Source organism: Trichechus manatus, unplaced genomic scaffold (genome assembly GCF_000243295.1).
Source record: "Trichechus manatus latirostris isolate Lorelei unplaced genomic scaffold, TriManLat1.0 scaffold00149, whole genome shotgun sequence".
In the NCBI taxonomy this organism is placed as follows: Eukaryota; Metazoa; Chordata; class Mammalia; order Sirenia; family Trichechidae; genus Trichechus; species Trichechus manatus.
This window is the reverse complement of record NW_004444085.1, coordinates 6,607,293-6,625,679: the sequence shown is the minus strand read 5'-3', so window position 1 is coordinate 6,625,679 and position 18,387 is coordinate 6,607,293. Positions and strand designations below refer to the sequence as shown.

The 18,387-nt window shown below is 36.7% G+C and overlaps 1 protein-coding gene across 1 annotated transcript in view; it reads left to right on the top strand.

Moving 5' to 3' along the window:
- Positions 1-18,387, top strand: part of DYNC2I1 (dynein 2 intermediate chain 1) — a 184,579-nt gene that overhangs the window by 109,738 nt on the left and 56,454 nt on the right. Inside the window, exons 12-15 of the mRNA XM_004385889.2 lie at positions 3,097-3,226; positions 5,848-5,959; positions 8,144-8,232; positions 9,832-9,961. Of these exons, the coding sequence (XP_004385946.1) occupies positions 3,097-3,226; positions 5,848-5,959; positions 8,144-8,232; positions 9,832-9,961 (461 nt within the window). The remainder of the gene's footprint in view (positions 1-3,096; positions 3,227-5,847; positions 5,960-8,143; positions 8,233-9,831; positions 9,962-18,387) is intronic.

The window sequence follows — 18,387 nt, the reverse complement described above, 5'->3', positions numbered from 1 at the left end:
TTCTATATACTAACAATGAAAAATATTAAAATGTGAATATTTACAATACATTAAAATAAATGTAATGGAAGATGTACAAGACTTCAATATAGACAACTTAAAATTATTACTGAAATTCAAGACTTAAATAAAATGGAGAGTAAATCATGAATTGCAAGTCTTAATAAAGATGTCGATTTCTCCCAAATTAAGTATAGTAATAATAAGAATAGATTCAATGCAATTCCAGTAAAAATCTTAGCAGTTCATCTGTGTGTGTAAATGAAATGCTGATTCTAAAATTTATATGGAAATACAAATGGTCAAGAATAGTGAGGGCAATCTTGAAGAAGAACAAAGTTAAAGGGCTTAAACTCAGATATCACTACCTATTATAAAGTTACAGTAATTAAAACAGTGTGTTATGGCACAAGGATCACAAATAGACCAATGTATGGAGTAGAAGGTTCAGAAACAGACTTACACGTATATGGTCACCTGATTTACAACATAGGTGTACACTGCAGTGTAGTGGAGAAAAAAATAGTCTTTTCAATGAATGCTGCTGGAAAAACTAGATATATGTATAGAAATAAATGAACCTGAACCCCTACCTCACACCATACACAATAATGAGGGTGGTGAGAGATCATGGGTATGTGGTAGAGTTAGTCTACTGTAGATTCCACTGTGACTGATGAATTGTTGGAGGTATAGGACTAAAACCAAAAAACCCCAAACCCATTGCCATCAAATCGATTCCAACTCAAAGTGACCCTATAGAACAGAGTAGAACTGTCCCGTGGGGTTTCCAAGGCTGTAAATCTTTACAGAAGCAGACTGCCACATCTTTTTCCTGCAAATCAGCTGGTAAGTTCAAACCACCTACCTTTCGGTTAGCAACCAAACACTTAACCACTGCACTACCAAAGATAATATACTGGAAAGATACGAGATGGTGGACAGAGAGTAAGGTTATGGAAAGTGAGTGGAGAAGGAAGAGAAGAGGAGATACTTGGATGTTGGAAGGATCATTCATTCAACATATATTTGTTGAGCACCAACTATGTGCCAAGCATTGTCTGGGCCCTTGAAAATAGTAATAAATTAAATAAAAATCTCTGTCCTTGCAGAGCTTACATTCTAGTTGTTGTTAGGTGCTGCTGAGTCAGTTCCATCTCATAGCAACCCTGTGTACAACAGAACAAAACACTGCCTAGTCCTGGACTGTCCTCACATTTGTTATTCTTGAGCCCATTGTTGCAGCCACTGTGTCAGTCCATCTTGTTGAGGGTCTTCCTCTTTTTTGCCGACCCTCTGCTTTACCAAGCATGATATCCTTCTCCAGGAACTGGTTCCTCCTGATAGCATGTCTGAAGTATGTGAGACAGACTGAGTAGCTGGGCCTGAGGCCTGGGGATTGTAGTCTCAGGGGAATTTTAGGTCAATTGGCATAACAAAGTTCATAAAGAAAATGTTCTACATCCCACCTTGGTAAGTATCACCTGGGGTCTTAAAAGTCTGCAAGTGGCTATCTAAGATACATCTATTGGCCCCATCACACCCAGAGCAAAGAAGAATAACGAAAACCAAAGACAAGGAAAATACAAGCCCAAAGGACTAAAGGACCGCATGAACCAGAGACTCCACCAGCCTGAGACCAGAAGAATTAGATGGTGCCTGGCTACCACCAACGACTGCTCTGACAGGGATCACAACAGAGAGTCCTGGAAGGAGCAGGAGAAAAATGTAGAACAAAATTCATATTCACGTAAAAAGACTAGATTTACTGCTCTGAAAGAGACTGGAGGGACCCCCAAGACTATGGCTCCTGGATGCTCTGCTAACCCAGAACTGAAATCATTCCCAAAGCCCACTTTTCGGACAAAGATTAGACAGGCCTATAGAACAAAAAATAACACACATGAGGAACGTGCTTCTTAGTTCAATCAAATATACGAGACCAAATGGGCAGCTCTTGTCCAAAAACAGGAAGAAAGGGACAGGAACTGGACGAATGGACACAGGGAACCCAAGATGGAAAAGCGTAGCATGCTGTCATGTTGTGGGCATTGGAACCCATGTCACAAAACAGTATAAATTTTTGAATGAGAAATTAACTTGAGCTGTAAACTTTCACCTAAAGCACACACACCCACAAAAAAGTACCTGAGACAAAGTGTCGCCATTCTTGCTTCTGGCTGTACTTCTTCAAGACAGTGGAGGGTTACAAAAAATAAATGTAAGGATTGAAGGCTGGGCACTGTGTTAGGGTGTCTGAAAGAAGAGCAGTAACCAGCAAAAGTGATTGAAAAGGAACAACTGTAAGGCAGGAGGAAAACCAAGTGAATGTAGTATTTTGGAAGCCAACTCAAGAACACCGTATCAATTAGGAGGGGTGGTTAATTGTGTTCAGTATTGCTCATAGGTCAAAGTTCTATGGGAAATAAAAAAAGTTTACTATAGTCTCAAGAGAAGGATCCTCGGTGGCGCAATGGTTAAGTGCTTGGCTGCTAACTGAAAGGTTAGTGGTTTGAACCCGCTAGCGGCCCATGGGAGAAAGACCTGGCAGTCTGCTCCCATAAAGATTACAGCCTTGGAAACCCTAGGAGGGAGTTCTAGCCTATCCTATAGGGTCGCTGTGAGTCGAAATCGACTCCATGGCACCCAACAACAGCACAGTCTCAAGAAAAGTACAGTCTGAAAAACCAAAGCATGTACTTGAAAAGCTATGCTACCTGGTGCTCTGGTGAAATTATAAAAAATTAATTCTCCAGTTAAGACATATTAATTCATAAAATTAAAGTGAACTACTTTTCATAAAAATTCTAGGCATATATGTATGATAATTTTATTTTGTTTTAGCCTCAGGTGCACCGAATCAGAAAATCAACATTTTTGGTTCTTGACACTCATCTTTGGCCCATGCATGACTAGCTTTACTTGTTTAGTTTTTTTAACAATATATTAAATATCTCAAAATCACATCCAAACAAAAGCTAGATCCCTGACAGTAACCTACATCTAACCACAAGGTTCCTACTGGTCTCTCGCATACAACTTCTCTGCGTATACTGTTCAATTTAATTTTTGTTTTGTTTCCAATTTACTTTAAAGGACACGCAGTATGAAACTACTTCGGCTTATTGACTTAGATTTTTCGTTCACTTTCTCTCTCTTGGATCTACCACCAGTAAATGAATATGACATGTATATCAGAAACTTCGGGAAAAAAAATACCAAGCAGGTTGGTGCAAGATTTATTAACTAAGTAATAAATTGCAACTAAAATGTAATAAAGTAAATTTGTTCCTAACTGTACCATGTTCTAGTATATTAGAGTTTGGGAATGGTCTGTGAAGGATAAAGGTTTAAAAAAAGGGCACCTTTTCATCACATGGTACTTATTATCCCAAAGAGATTATGTAGATAAGAAATCTAAATAGATGTTCCGAAAGCATTTAGAACCATTGATAAATGATCTATATGTAATGGGCTACAGATGGTGGGGCTATATTCCTAATCTTTGAATACAACTTTATGTTTTATTTAAAGTCAAACAGAATGTCAGGTTTTAGATTCGTTTGTTTGGGTTCCTGGTGAGGATGTAGCAGTCATACTAATCTGTATAAAATTCTTAAAATTCAAGGATCGCAACGCCCTTTGTACATATATTTCTTTTATTATATTTCAGAGCTCTCCCTAATCTGGGTCTACCTTAATATTCAACCATATCTTGTTTGTTTCTCCAGCTCACTTCTCTGGTCTCTCAATGTACCAGGCTTTTCTCTCCCCTTGCTTATGCTTTCCTGCTCCCTTCTATATTCTTACCTATCTGTTCCTCAAAGTCCAAGGCCCATCCTCTTTGTGAATCCTTTCTGATGACTTACATTGAATTCTGTCTCTTATTCCCTAGTTGCTACAATGCAACTCACCATTTTGTAGTTCACTATAGGGTTTCTAGTCATCGATTAATTATGTGATAGTCCAGCTTCCCAACAAGATTGTATTTTTGGAAGACAGGAATCATATTTTAAATTTTTTTTGTTTTTCTGTGTCTCTGATAGTGAATAGCATCAATCTTAGCATGATATGTTGGGTACATTCAATAAATAATACTCCAAATCTTTCTTTACTTAAGAATGTACCTTTTTGAAATTAAAAGAGATTGTGATTTGGTTTTGCAAAGCCAGTATGTTCTAAGAGAATAGGATGTAGGTAAGAATTGTTTGATGTGACTTTTTGAAAACAGTTTTGAAAATTAGGTCCTATATCTATTAAATGGAGCCCTGGTGGCGTAGTGGTGAAGAGCTTGGCTGCAAATCAAAGGATTGGTAGTTTGAATCCACCAGCTGCTCCTTGGAAGCCCTGTGGGGCAGTTCTTCTCTGTCCTGTAGGGTCGCTGTGAGTCAGAATTGACTCGACGGCAGTGAGTTATCTATCAAATGTTTAAGATACAATAAGTCTTTGTATGATTGTTATTTATGCCATGATACTTATTTTTGACACCAGCAAGAAGACTGTCATTATTAGCTTTTTAAAATTTTTAATTTTTATTTTCAGTAAAGAGAAATTGGTCTGAATTTAAGACCCAATGTTAATACCAACATACATTTGCATTTTTTAAATTGTGGTAAAAATACACATAAGAAAACATTTGCTAATTCAACAATTTTTACATGTATGATTTGGTGACATTGATTACATTCTTCATGTTGTACAACCATTATCATTATTCTTTTCCAACTTATTCTACTACCATTAAGAGAAACAGTGCCCCCTAAACAATAGCACTTCCTTCCCCACTTCCTCCCACCCCTGGTAACCACTAATAAGCTTTATTTTCTACATATTTGCCTATTTCATCTAAGTGAGATCATACAGTATTTGTCCTTTTCTGTCTGACTTATTTCACTCAACATAATGTTTTCAAGGTTTATCCACGTTGTGGTATGTATCATGACTTCATTTCTCTGTATGACTAATAGTCCATTATATGTATATACCACATTTTGTTTATCTATTCATGTGTTGCTGACATTATGGTTGTTCCCCCCCCCTCCTCTTTTAGCTACTATGAATAGTGCTGCAATGAACATTGGTGTACAAGTTTCTGTTTACATTCCTGCATTCAATTCTTCTGGATATATACTCGAAATTGGGATTGCTGGGTCATATGGTAGTTCTATGTTCAAATTTTTGAGTAACCACCAAGTTGTTTTCCACAGTGGCTGTACCATTTTGCATTTCCACCAGCAACGGATGAGGGTTCCAATTTCTCCACTCCTGGCCAACAACTGTTATTTTCTTTTTTTTTAATTTTTTCATAGCCATTCTAGTGGATGGTGGGGGCAGTATCTCACTGTGGTTTGGATTTGCATCTCCCTAATGGCTAATGAAGGAGCCCTGGCTGAGCAATAGTATAGTGCTCAGCTGCTAACCAAAAGGTTGGCAGTTTGAACCGCCCCCCCCCACCAGCTCCATGAGAGAAAGACCTGGCAATCTGTTTTCATAAGGATTATATCCAAGAAAACCCTATGTGGCAATTCTACTCTGTCACATGGGGTCACCGTGAGTCAGAACCGACTTGATGGCACCCAATAACACCACAAATGCTAATGATGTTAAACATCTTTTCATGGTGCTTGTTATCCATTTGTATATACTCCTTGGTGAAATAGCTGTTCAAGTCTTTTGCGTATTTTTTGATTGGGTTGTTTGTCTTTTTATTGTTAAGTTGTAGAAGTTCTTTATGTATTCTAGATATATATCAGATATACGGTTCCCCAAAGTGTTCTCTCAATCTGTGGATTGTCTCTTCACTTTGTTGATAAAGTCCTATGATAACAATGTACCTTTGTTTTTAAGGCATATGTTCAATATAATGAAGATAATGTTGAAAGAGACATTCAGACAGAAGAAACAGAAACAAGGGAAGTATGGACCCAGCATCCAGGAGAAAGTACTGTTGTATCTGGAGGTAAAAATTTCTTTGCTTTTGATCTTTTTTTTTTTTTCCACTTATTACTTTCCTGTTCTTTTTCATTATGTCTTTTTTTAGATGTGGTTGTTAGTATATGACTATGGCAATGCTCAATATTCTTTTAATATTCTTTTCAAGAAACAAACCGGGTTTCCACTACTCATAATGAACTTAGCTTTACTGGAAGAATTTTAGTTTCCTAGAACTTCATGACTATGGTAAATTAGTGAGAAAAAAGTTATATGTGTGTATATATATATGTGTGTGTGTGTGCATACACATACACACACACTTTTTTTATTTTAAATATAAGCCAGACACACCAATAATGTGCTGGTTGCTCCTTCTCCTCTTTCTCACTCTTTTTTATTTCTCTCTCTATATTTCATAAGTAATAACTGTTTCATTTGTAACTATTTCCTGTGACTATAGCCATGGAAATTTCAGGTTTGTTCTTAAGGGCATAATACATGCACTTGAAATATAATTTTATATCAGTGAAAAAAAGTACCCAGAGAATGCTATATCTTAACATATAACTTAACCCTATAATTCTGTGGCTGCATATTTATTAAATGATTGCTTTAAAACAGCCAACACATTAGGTTTATATTTAAGATACACTAACTGAATATTTAAAATAAAATACCAGGTATTCCAGTCATTAGCACACTAGGTCCAGGCCTCCACCCCTGCTGCCAAAGCCCTCCTGCTAGGCCACCTAGTACCTGAGCCTCCCCAGCCCTCTGCTCCTGTGTCACCTTGATGTCTCTCCACAGGACTTTGGCAACGTTCCACTGTTGGAGGGCCCAAAGAGCAGGGCTAATATTAGAACTGTTGAAGTACAGGACGGATTAGATCAGCTGTTGAGGCCTGGTTTGGGCCTCTGACCATGATGTATAACTTTTTTTTATTTCTAAACATAGAAGGAAAAGATTCTACATTTCAGACAATCACTTTACAAATGAACTTTTGGAACACACTCTTTTCTTGGGAACAGTCTGTTCTTATTAACTATAGAATTTTCATATTTTTTCAATTATTGTGCTTTAGGTGAAAGTTTACACAGCAGATTAATTTCTCAGTAAACAATTAATACACATATTGTTTTGTGACATTGGTTGCCAACACTATGATGTATCAACACTCTCTACTTCTCAACCTTGGGTTCCTCATTACCAGCTTTCCTTCTACTCCTGCTGTTTTGTCTTTGCCCCTGGGCTGGTGTGCCCCTTTAGTCTCATTTTGTTTTATGGGCCTGTCTAATCTTAGGCTGAAGGGTGAACCCCAGGAGTGACTTCAGTACTGAATAAAAAGGGTGTCCAGGGCCATACTCTTGGGGTTTCTCCAGTCTCTGTCAGACCAGTAAGTCTGGTCTTTTTTTGTGAGTTAGAATTTTGTTCTATATTTTTCTCCAGCTCTGTCCAGGACCCTCTATTGTGACCCCTGTCAAAAGAGTTGGTGGTCCTTCTAGTATTCTTAATGTTCATTTACAACACCTCTTTGAGCTCTTCTAAGATGTGTAATGTATGACTATTTTAGAGCCTACATTGTTGATTTTACTTAGATCCACAATCAGTGCCCATGGAAGCAGCAGTCAAGAAATCAAACAACATATTACACTGGGAAAATATGCTGCAAAAGAGCTCTTTAAAGTGTTAAAAAACAAAGATGTCACCTCGAGGACTAAGGTGCACCTGACCAAGCCATGGTATTTTCAGTTGCCTCATATGCATGCAAAAGCTGGACAATGAGTAAGGAAGACCAGAGAAAAATTTATGTGTTTGAATTATGGTTTTGGTGAAGAATACTGAATATACCATGGACTTCCAGAAGAACAACTAAATCTGTATTGGAAGAAGTACAGCCAGAATGCTCCTTAGAAGGGAGGATGGTAAGACTTTGTCTTACGTACTTCGGACGTGTGGGACCAGTCCCTGAAGAAGGACATCATGCTTGGTAAAGAAGAGGGTCAGCGAAAAAGAGGAAGACCCTCAGTGAGATGATTGACACAGTGGCTGCAACAATGGGCTCAAACAGCAACAGCTGTGAGGATGACGCAGGACCAGGCAGTGTTTTGTTCTGTTTAGTATAGGGTCAGTTTGAGTTGGAACTGACTCAGTGACACCTAACAACAACAACATTGTTGATTTTATATAACATTTTTATTTTTATTTTTAGGTAGTGAAAATAGAGCTATCTCTGGTGCTACAATTGTACCAAAGATTGATACACCCAGATTATCTAACTTTCTTCGGGCTGCTTGTCAGGTATACTCTATGTTATATGTTCTATTTTATGGATAAGTGCTTAAAGTCTCTTTATACATAGAAATGTAGGTGGTACCGAAATCTTGTAGCCTTTGTAGGCTTGGATATACAGAATCAGTTATTCATTTCAAATGTTATTTTCTTATAAACCGTCAGTAGCACATTCAGTAAGCCCTTGTGCTTGTCAGGGCATTTACTTGACACCGAGTAAATGCCTGTCAATAAAAGTAAATATATTTGGATTTTATACCTTATAATATTAATTGCTTACATTTTAAAATAAATATAGACTAAAAAAACAGGCATATTAAGTTGGTAAGGCAAGCATACATCTAGGGTATTTGAAACTAATAAACTCATGATTTTTTAAACTGATTATGGAAAATTTTAAAACACATGACAGAAAAAAGGAATAGTATAGTGAATCCGTATGTACTCATTACACAGCTTCAGCTTCAATAGCCATCAACTCAGGACCAGTTTTGTTTCATCTGAGCCCCGTCCCCCATCTCACATATGTACACTCACCTTCACCCTACCACCCCTTCAGTTATTTTGAAACAAATCCCAACCATCCTGTTATTTCCTCCATAATATTTCAGTATGATTTCTAAAAGAAAAGATTTTAAAATTATTAATATTTCTTAATATCATCATTTATGAAGCAGTGCTCAAATTTATCAGTTGTCTAATAATTATTTCATAATGTAAGTTCAGAATTTAAATATAAAGCATCAATAAATATAGTAGAGCCTTGTTAAACCATGATATATTGACTTGGAAAAAGCCAGTTTCTCAAAATCTAATCTATATATGTAGTGGTTACTGGCACAGATATATTCTTTCTCAGCGCTACTATTATATGGAAATTCTGTGGTTTATGAAATAAGATTCTTACGTACCATCACATATTTTTAAAAAATTTTGTCAGCTTCTGTTCAGTGTAAGTTAATGTGGAGCTAAAAAAAGAGCACTCTGGGTCCAGGTTGAAGTGTAGAGGAAAGATGGGTTGAAACAGGAGGCAGAGAGACATAGGAAATGAAGTGAGAATAGACCCAAGCCAAGTTGGGGCCAGGGTGCCTGATCCCACAAGCTTCTCTACCCTCTCCAGCCATGCTTACATCAACCCCTGTCCACTATCCATTAAAGACTTCTCCTAGATGTACCATTTCTTCTCCATTATCACTGCTGCCATTCTAAAAATAACCATGCTACAGTAGTGTATAGTGATTTACAGTTCGTTTTTAATCTTTAGCATAGCCCAGTGAGAAACAGTGATGGGATGTGCTTGATGTTTCTTTACATTTCCTTGTTTACTTAAGAAAATTTGTATGTTCAGACCTTTTCCTTCCCCTGTGATTTTTAATAAAACATTTATAATAAAAATCAACATTAAATAATGGCTCTCTCTTAATGGAACTTTACCTATCGGTTTCTATTATTATGCCGAAAGAACAATGTGATTTCTTTATACAGTTATTATGATGTCTTAAAGCTAAGCAGTTATTTGGAAATGGATAAAATAAAAAGATAATTTTTTCTGAAAAGATAATACATTTGACAATTTTTGATTAAAGAATAATAACTTATATTTGAAAGGTGATTGCTGTTTTGCTTGAAGAGGATCATGTGGCATCTGAACCCAGCTGGAACCTCAGGGCTCAAGACAACACCCTTTTTTTAAGTGATAGCTCCTCTCAGTTGAACACTAGCCTGCCATTCCTTCAAAGTAAGAGGCCTTCCTTGAATGTGTTTTTAAATCTAGCTACTAAACTGTTATATTGACATAATCTTTAATATTACATTCTATAGTAATGTAGTGAGTTTATTGTATAAACAGAGAGAGACTCAGTTTATGCAGAACTCGAAATGAATGGTTAGTTTTTTTCTTAAATGTGTATGTTAAAATTATGATTAACAGCTTTCATAAGCTGATTAGAAGAGGGACCTATAGTAAGATTATTTTAAAGGAGTGGAAACATTATTTAAGGAGTGAGATTATTTAAAGGAGTGGAAACTGAGGTTTCCTGTACTTGTTTTGAATCCTATTTTCTTTTTTAGTCCAGTTATTCAGTTTCTTTTGATTTGTTGGAATAGAGTAGACAAACAATGGAAGTAGTATGAGAGAGGGTTTAAATAAATGTTATTAATAAAACTTAGGTTTGAGTAACAAGATCGACATTTAACTTAAGTTTACTTAGATTCTAAGTCTATCAGTGGTTATAGAACATTTAATGCTAAGCTGAAATGAATCACATGATATCAAAGATAAAGTGAATTACATGTAGTTGTTTAAATTAATTTGAGCAAACTGCATTTGCAATACTAAATTTAAAGTACATAAGCTAGTAACCTCTATACCTTAAAACATAAAAATTAGGAGTAAGGTAGTGGACAGCAGTTGTGGTGCTGGTTTTCATGAAGGAGTGAGTGAAATGAGGGCAAGTCCAGCAGTCAGTGTCTCTTCAGTAGGTTAGGGTATAATAGTGCCCACCAGCTCTCAAGGGCCGGGGAAAGCCAGACACTTAGTGCCACTTATTCTAGACGTTTCCTCTGTTCTACTTGCTAGTTAGAGATTTAGATTGATGTATCCCTTTTTCTTTTAACATACATGCATTGTTAATTTTGAAAATATCCATGTTCTTAGATTATTTTTGTTTTTAGAAGAAAACAAATATTTTTACTTGGAGATATTCCAAAAACAGGTTATTATTGGGTAGATTTCAAAATGTTTTCTACATCTGTGTTATAAACTGTTCATCATGTATTAGATTAAAAGAATTACATTAGAAGAGTAAAAAATCCTTTTACCTGTGGCATTTAAAACATTGGACATCTACATTTTCACATGCATATCCACACACAAAGAAACGGGAATTAAAGATGTAGTGGTGCAGAAAGTTAAGTGCTTGGCTGCTAACTGAAAGATTGGCAGTTGAGCCCACCCAGAGGCTCCTACTTCCAAAAAATCAGCCATTGAAAACTCTGTGGAACATAGTTCTGTTCTGACACATATGGGGTTGCCATGAGTCAACCTCAGCAAAAACTGGTAACTTAATTCTCAAGGAGCTGATATAGTTCGATGGGCTCACATAGAGTAAAGTGACAGTAAACAGACGTACAAAAACTAGAATGTCCTTTAATTATACCCACCTCTAAAATTCTTCACTAACAAATAATTTATGTATGTTAAAGGATTTATCTCCTTTGTTTGGTAGATATGAGTCCTGCAGGTAAAGAAAAGTGGAGGTTTTTCTTGTTTGTTTTTGTTTTTTAGTAAAATGAATATTGAAATAATAGAAGGAAAATGAGGTTGGGGAAGAGCGATATCTGACAGAAGTTTAAGTGGTACTCTTATCTTTGTGAACATAGGACATGACTCACATATCCTCAGCCTTCATACAGAATCTGCTGAATACCATGATTGCTATTAAAATATATATAGAAGATTGCAGCCAACTATAGCCTGTTCATTGAATGCCTGCAGTGTTCAGGCACTGTCCTAGGATTATTTGAAGTATACAGTTTGCTTAAAGCTAGGAAAAAGAAAGGAAATATTACAGGGCATGGGTGTATTACAAATTTTGATAGAGAAGACCTCACTGTAATGGTGACATTTTTGAGTGAAAACCAGAAGGAGGTGAGAAAGTGAGTCACGAGGATATCTGAGGAAGCTTCTAGGCAGAGTGGTCAGCATGTGTGAATGCTGTGAGGCTGGAGCATGCCTGGTGTCTTTGAGGAACAGCAGGATGCCAGTGGAGTCAATGAGGGGAGAATAGTGGGAGATGAGGTTAGAGTGCTAACAAAGGGTCACATCTTATATTGGTCAGCGTACAGTCTAAAAGTTACTACTCTATGGAAGATTGCACAATAAAACTGCCAAGGTTTATGGGGAAAATGGGGCTAGGGGCACAGCACTCAAAAACTCATTAGTGTCACATAAAAAAAGTTAAGCACTGAACAGAAATGGTAGCACAGTTTGACACATGTTAAATAGTTAATGAAGTATATAACTATTACAAGAAATATACCACTTTGTCTTGAAGAAGACCTGAAGTTTGCTAGTGGAAGCAGGCATCAGCAGGGCTCAGCTTGGGAGTTATTGTGAAATGGTAGGAGGGTTATCTGAAATCAGAGGGAAAATTATAACACAGGCAGTGCACTGAGGTAGCTGGTAGAAGTTTGCCATGTATGGGTATGAGCATTTTGTGTTTTTCTGTATGGCTTGGTTCAGCTGGGTGCAGTTTCCTGCATTCATCTAGTATTTCTCATGGACAAAATTGTGCAGAAGGAAATGGAAATTCACATGGTGGTCATATTGTTTCTTGATATATCAATCATACTGGAACAAATTTGCATTTCCCAAAAAAATTATGGAAGAACTGTGTTTGGTTTTACTCTGAGATGGGAAACCATTGAAAGATTTGGACTACTGGCAGAACGATGTAGCAGTGTGGACTCACATGTTAACAGTAAGCCTGAAGACAAGTTTAAGAAATTAAGCCTACTAAAATTTTACCCTCTGTCAGGAAAAGTGGAATACAGCCCCACATTTTCATCAGTAATACATAAATATAGCTGCCCCTTTAAGCCTTATGCTAAAAGATTGAGGCATAAAAGGTCAAGAAGGCATGTTGTTTTACAGATGCGTCAACAAATTGGAAATATTTATTATAGAGAAGAGGTAAATTAAATCTAGAGCTAGCAGAATCTGATCTTTTGTCACAATAAAACATCTTTTTCTGCCTACATTCAAACTTTATAGAGGTTTCATTTATGTACCATATACTGCAACCATTTGAAATTTAAAGTATACAATTTGATGAGTTTTGACAAATGTGAACACAATCAATCAGTCAAAATATACAAGATAGATAACATTTCACGACTCTCAGAAGACTCCTGCTGGTCCTTTGCAGTCTCTTCCTCCCTTCACCCCCATGCCCCAGGCAGCCATGGATCTGTTTGTTTGTTACTGTATATTAGTTTACATTTTCTGAAATTTTACATAAATGGAATCATACAATATGTGGTGTTTTGTGTCTGGCTTTTCTTCATTCAACATAATTTTGAGATTGACCTGTGTTGTTGCATGTATCAATAGTTTGTTGCTTTTTATTGTCGAATACTATTCCATTGCAAAGATATATCACAATTTAAAAAATGTATTCAACTGTTTTTGAGCTAGCATGAATAAAGATACTGTGAACATTTATGTCCAAGTCTTTGCATGGACATATGCTTTCTTTTCTCTTGCCCAGATACCTAGGAGTTGAATGGATAGAACATATGGTAGGCATATATTTAATTTTTAAGAATCTGCACCATTCTACATTTTCACCTGCAGCGTAGGAGGTTTTGGTTGTTCCACATCTTCACCAATACTCGGTATAGTCAAGTTTTAAAATTTTAACCTTTGTAATAGGTGTGTAGTGGTATCTCGTTGTGATTTTAATTTGCATTTCTCTAATGAATAATGAAGCAGAGGCTAGGTCTGACCAGGTCAGAACTGTTTCAAAGGAAACTTATACTGTGTGGTCTTTATGACCCTTTCTGACTTTATGAATCCCTGACTCAGGAGGTTAATGTATCCTTTGGGAAAACAGTTGATTTTTTGTCTCCAACTTGTTGACATTTCCAGCTGGAAGCCTTTAAAGTAGCGGTATTCTTTAGCCTGTTCTTTGACTATGAAACACAAACTACCCACTGATTTTAAGTCCTTCTACTTTAACACTTTAATCAGTGTCATCTACTGAGTTATAGGGATTGTTGGGGCAAAGCCTATTATTGCCAACAAAGCCTTGGAATTTAGTCGCGTCACTATAATTGAATAGGATCTATGTAACTGAACTCAGCTGTACCTAACATTTATTTTTTATTGTGTTTTAGGTGAAAGTTTACAGTGCAAATTAGTTTCTCATTCAAAAATTTATACACAGATTGTTTTGTGACATTGGTTGCAGTCCCCGCAATGTGTCAGCACTCTCACCCTTTCCCTTTACACCCAGGATTCCCCGTGTCCATTCATCCAGGTTTCCTGTCCTCTCCTGCCTGACTTGTCTTTGCGTTTGGGCAGATGTTGCCCATTAGGTCTCCTATACTTCACTGAACTAAGAAGCACATTCCTCACATGTGTTATTGTTTGTTTTATAGGCCTGTTTAATCTTTGGCTGAAAGGTGGACTTTGAGAGCGCCTTCAGTTCTGTGTTAGTGTGTCCGGGGCCCATAGTTTTCGTGGTCCTCTAGTCTCTGTCAGACCAGTAAGCCTGGTCTCTTTTTACAAATTTGAATTTTGTTCTACATATTTGTCCTGCTTTCTCTGGAACCCTCTGTTGTGATCCCTGTCAGAGTGGTCAGTGGTGGTAGCTGGACACCATGTAGTTCTGGGCTCAGGCTGGAGGAAGCTGTGGTTCATGTGGTCCGTTAGTCCTTTGGACTGATGTTTTCCTTGTGTCTTTGGTTTTCTTCATTCTCCTTTGCTCCAAACATGATGGGACCAGTAGGTGTATTTTGGATGGCTGCTCGTAAGCTTTTAAGACCCCAGTCGCTACTCACCAAAGTAGGATGTAGAACATTTTCTTTATGAACTATGTTATGCCAGTTGACCTAGATGTCCCCTGAGACCGTGATCCCCAGCCCTCAGCCCCAGTAACTCAGTCCCTCAAGGTATTTGGATGTGTCTAGGAAGCTTCTATTGCTTTGCCTTGGTCAGGTTGTGCTGACTTTCCCTATATTGTGTGTTGTCTTTCCTTTCATCAAAGTTAACGCTTGTCTACTGTCTAGATAGTGATGTCTCATCCCCTCCCCTCCCTTGTAACCATCAAAGATTGTTTCTTTCTGTGTGTAAACCTTGAGTTTTTATAGTAGTGGTCTCATACAATATTTGTCCTTTTGTGATTGCCTTATTTCACTTAGCATAATGCACTCCAGATTCATCCATGTCTTGAGATGTTTTGTGGATTCATCATTGTTCTTTATCGTTGCATAGCATTCCATCGTGTGTATGTACCATTATTTGTTTATCAATTCATCTGTTGATGGGCATTTGCATTGTTTCCTTCCTTTTACTTTTGTGAATTATGCTGCAGTGAACATGGGTGTGCATATGTCTATTAGTGTGATAGCTTTTACTTCTCTAGGATATATTCCTAAGTGTGGGACTGCTGGACTATATGGTATTTCTGTTTCTGGCTTTTTAATGAGGCACCATATTGTTTTCCACAGTGGTTGTACCATTTTGCATTCTCACCAGCAGTGCATAGGAATTCCAATCTCCCCACAACCTCTCCAACATTTGTTATTTTCTGTTTTTTTTGATTCATGCCAGTAATGTGGGAATGAGATGGTATCTCTTTGTAGTTTTGATTTGCATTTCTCTAATGGCTAATGATCATGAGCATTTCCTCATGTGTCTGTTAGCCGCCTGAAGATCTTCTTTGGTGAGGTGTCTGTTCATATCCTTTGCCCATTTTTAATTCGATTTTTGTTATTGAGGTATTGAAGTTTCTATAGATTTTAGAGATTAGACACTTGTCAGATGTATCACAGCGAATTTTTTTTTTCCCAGTCTGTAGGTCTTTTACTCTGTTGGTGAGGTCTTTTGATAAGCTCTCTGTTGGTGAAGTCTTTTGATAAGCTAAGTATATAATTTCCAGGGGCTCCCATTTATCTAGTTTATCTTCTGATATTTGTGTATTGTTACTTATGGTTTGTATTGAATTTATACCATGTATTAGGGCCCCTAGTATTGTCCCTAATTTTTCTTCCATGATCTTTATCCTTTTAGGTTTTACATTTAGGTCTTTGATCCATTTTGAGTTAGTTTTTGTGTATGATGTGAGATATGAGTCCTGTTTCATTTTTTTACAGATGGACATCCGGTTTTGCCAGCACTATTTGTTAAAGAGACTGTCTTTTCCCCATTTAATGGACTTTGGTCCTTCATCAAAGATAGCTGACCACAGGTGAATGGATTTACGTATGGGTTCCTGATTCTCTTCCATTGGTCTATGTGTCTGTCATTTTACCAGTGCCAGGCTGTTTTGACTACTGTGGCTGTATAGTAGGTTCTGGGATCAGGTAGTATGAGGCTTCCTACTTTGTTCTTTTGCTTCAGTAATGCTTTGCTTATCCAGTGCCTCTTTCCTTTCCATATTAAGTTGATGATTAGTTCTTCCATCTCTATAAAGAATGCTGTTGTATTTGGATCAGGGTTGCATTATATCTGTAGATCGCTTTGGGTAGGATTGGCATTTTCACAATGTTGAGTCTTCCTATCCATGAGCATGGTATGTTTTTCCGTTTATGTATGTCTCTTTTGGTTTCTTGCAATAATGTTTTGTAGTTTTCTTTGTATAAGTTTTTTATGTCCCTGTTTAGGTTTATTCCTAATGATTTTATCTTTTTAGGAGCTATTATAAATGGTATTGTTTTCCTGATATCCTTTTTGAAGTTTTCTTTGTTGGTGTATAGGAATCCAATTGATTTTTAATATTGATCTTATATCCTGCTACTCTGCTGAATCTTTTATTAGGTCCAGTAGGTTTTCTTATGGAATCTTTGGAGTTCTCTATACCTAGGATCATACCATCTGTGAATAGACATCATTTTTCTTCTTCCTTTCCAATTTGGATGCCTTTTATTTCTTTTTCTAGCCTTATTGCTCTAGCTAGGACTTTTAGAACAATGTTAAATAGGAGTGGTGATAAAGGGCATCCTTGTCTTGTTTCCATTCTTAGGGGAAATGCTTTCAGCCCCTTTCTGTTGAGAATGACATTGCCTGTTGGTTTTGTATAGCTGCCCTTCATTACATTGAGAAATGTCCCTTTTATTCCTATTTTATGGAGAGTTTTTATCAGGAGTGGGTGTTGGACTTTATCAAATGTCTTTTTTGCATTGATTGAGATGATCGTGTGATTCTTTTATTTATGTGGTGGATTACATTGATTGATTTTCTGTTGAACCATCCTTGCATACCTTGTATGAATCCCAATTGGTGGTGGTGTACTATTTTTTTTATATGATGCTGAATTCTATTGGCTAGAATTTTGTTGAGAGTTTTTGCATCTATATTCATGGGCTATCTTGGTGTATGATTTTCTTTTTTGTGGCATCTTTGCCTGGCTTTGGTATCAGGGTTATGCTTACTTATAGAGTGAATTTAGGAGTATTCCTTCCTTTTCCTATGCTATGAAATATTTTGAGTAGTACTGGTGCGAGCTCTTCTCTGAATATTTGGTGGAATTCTCCAGTGAAGCTGCCTGTGTCATGGCTTTTTTTTGTTTGGAGTTTTTTTTATTACCTCTTCAATCTCTTCTCTTCTTATGGATCTTTTCAGTTTTTCTGTCTCCGTTTCTGTTAGTTTAGGTAGGTAGTGTGTTTCTAGAAACTTGTCCATTTCCTCTAGGTTTTCAAGTTTGTTGTAGTATAATTTTTTATAGTATTCTGTTAAGATCCTTTTTATTTCAGTCAAGTCTGTTGTAATGTTCCCTATCTCATTTCTTATTCTGATTATTTGCTTCCTCTCCTGTTTTCCTTTTGTCAGTTTGGCCAGTGGGTTTTTTGAATTTGTTGATCTTTTCAAAGGCTCAGCTTTTGATCTTGTTGATTCTATCATTTTTCTGTTCTCTATTTTATTTGTTTCTGCTCTAATCTTTATTCTTTTCTTCTGTTGGCTTTGTGCTTCTTTTGCATTTCTCTTTCTATTTGATTGAGTTGTAGGACTTACGATTTGATTTTGGCCCATTCGTTTTTGATGATTGCCTTACTGCTGTAAATTGACCTCTGTGCATTGCCTTTTCTGTGTCCCAGAAGTTATGGTATGATGTGTTTTCATTCTTATTTGATTCTAAGAATTTTTTGATTGCCTCTTTGATTTCTTCTATTACCCAGTTGTTTTTAAGCAAGATGTTACTCAGTTTTCATATATTTGGGTTTTTTTTTTCCTTTGCTTTTCATGTTATTGATTTATGCTTTTATGGCATTGTGATCAGAGAAGATGCTTTGTATTTTGTATGTTTCGGATTTTACTGAGGGTTGCTTTGTTGCCTAAAATATGGTTTATACTGGAGAATGTTCCATGTGTGTTGGAAAAGAATGTATACTTTGCTGCTATTGGGTGGAATATTCTTATATATCTATGAGGTCAAGTTGGTT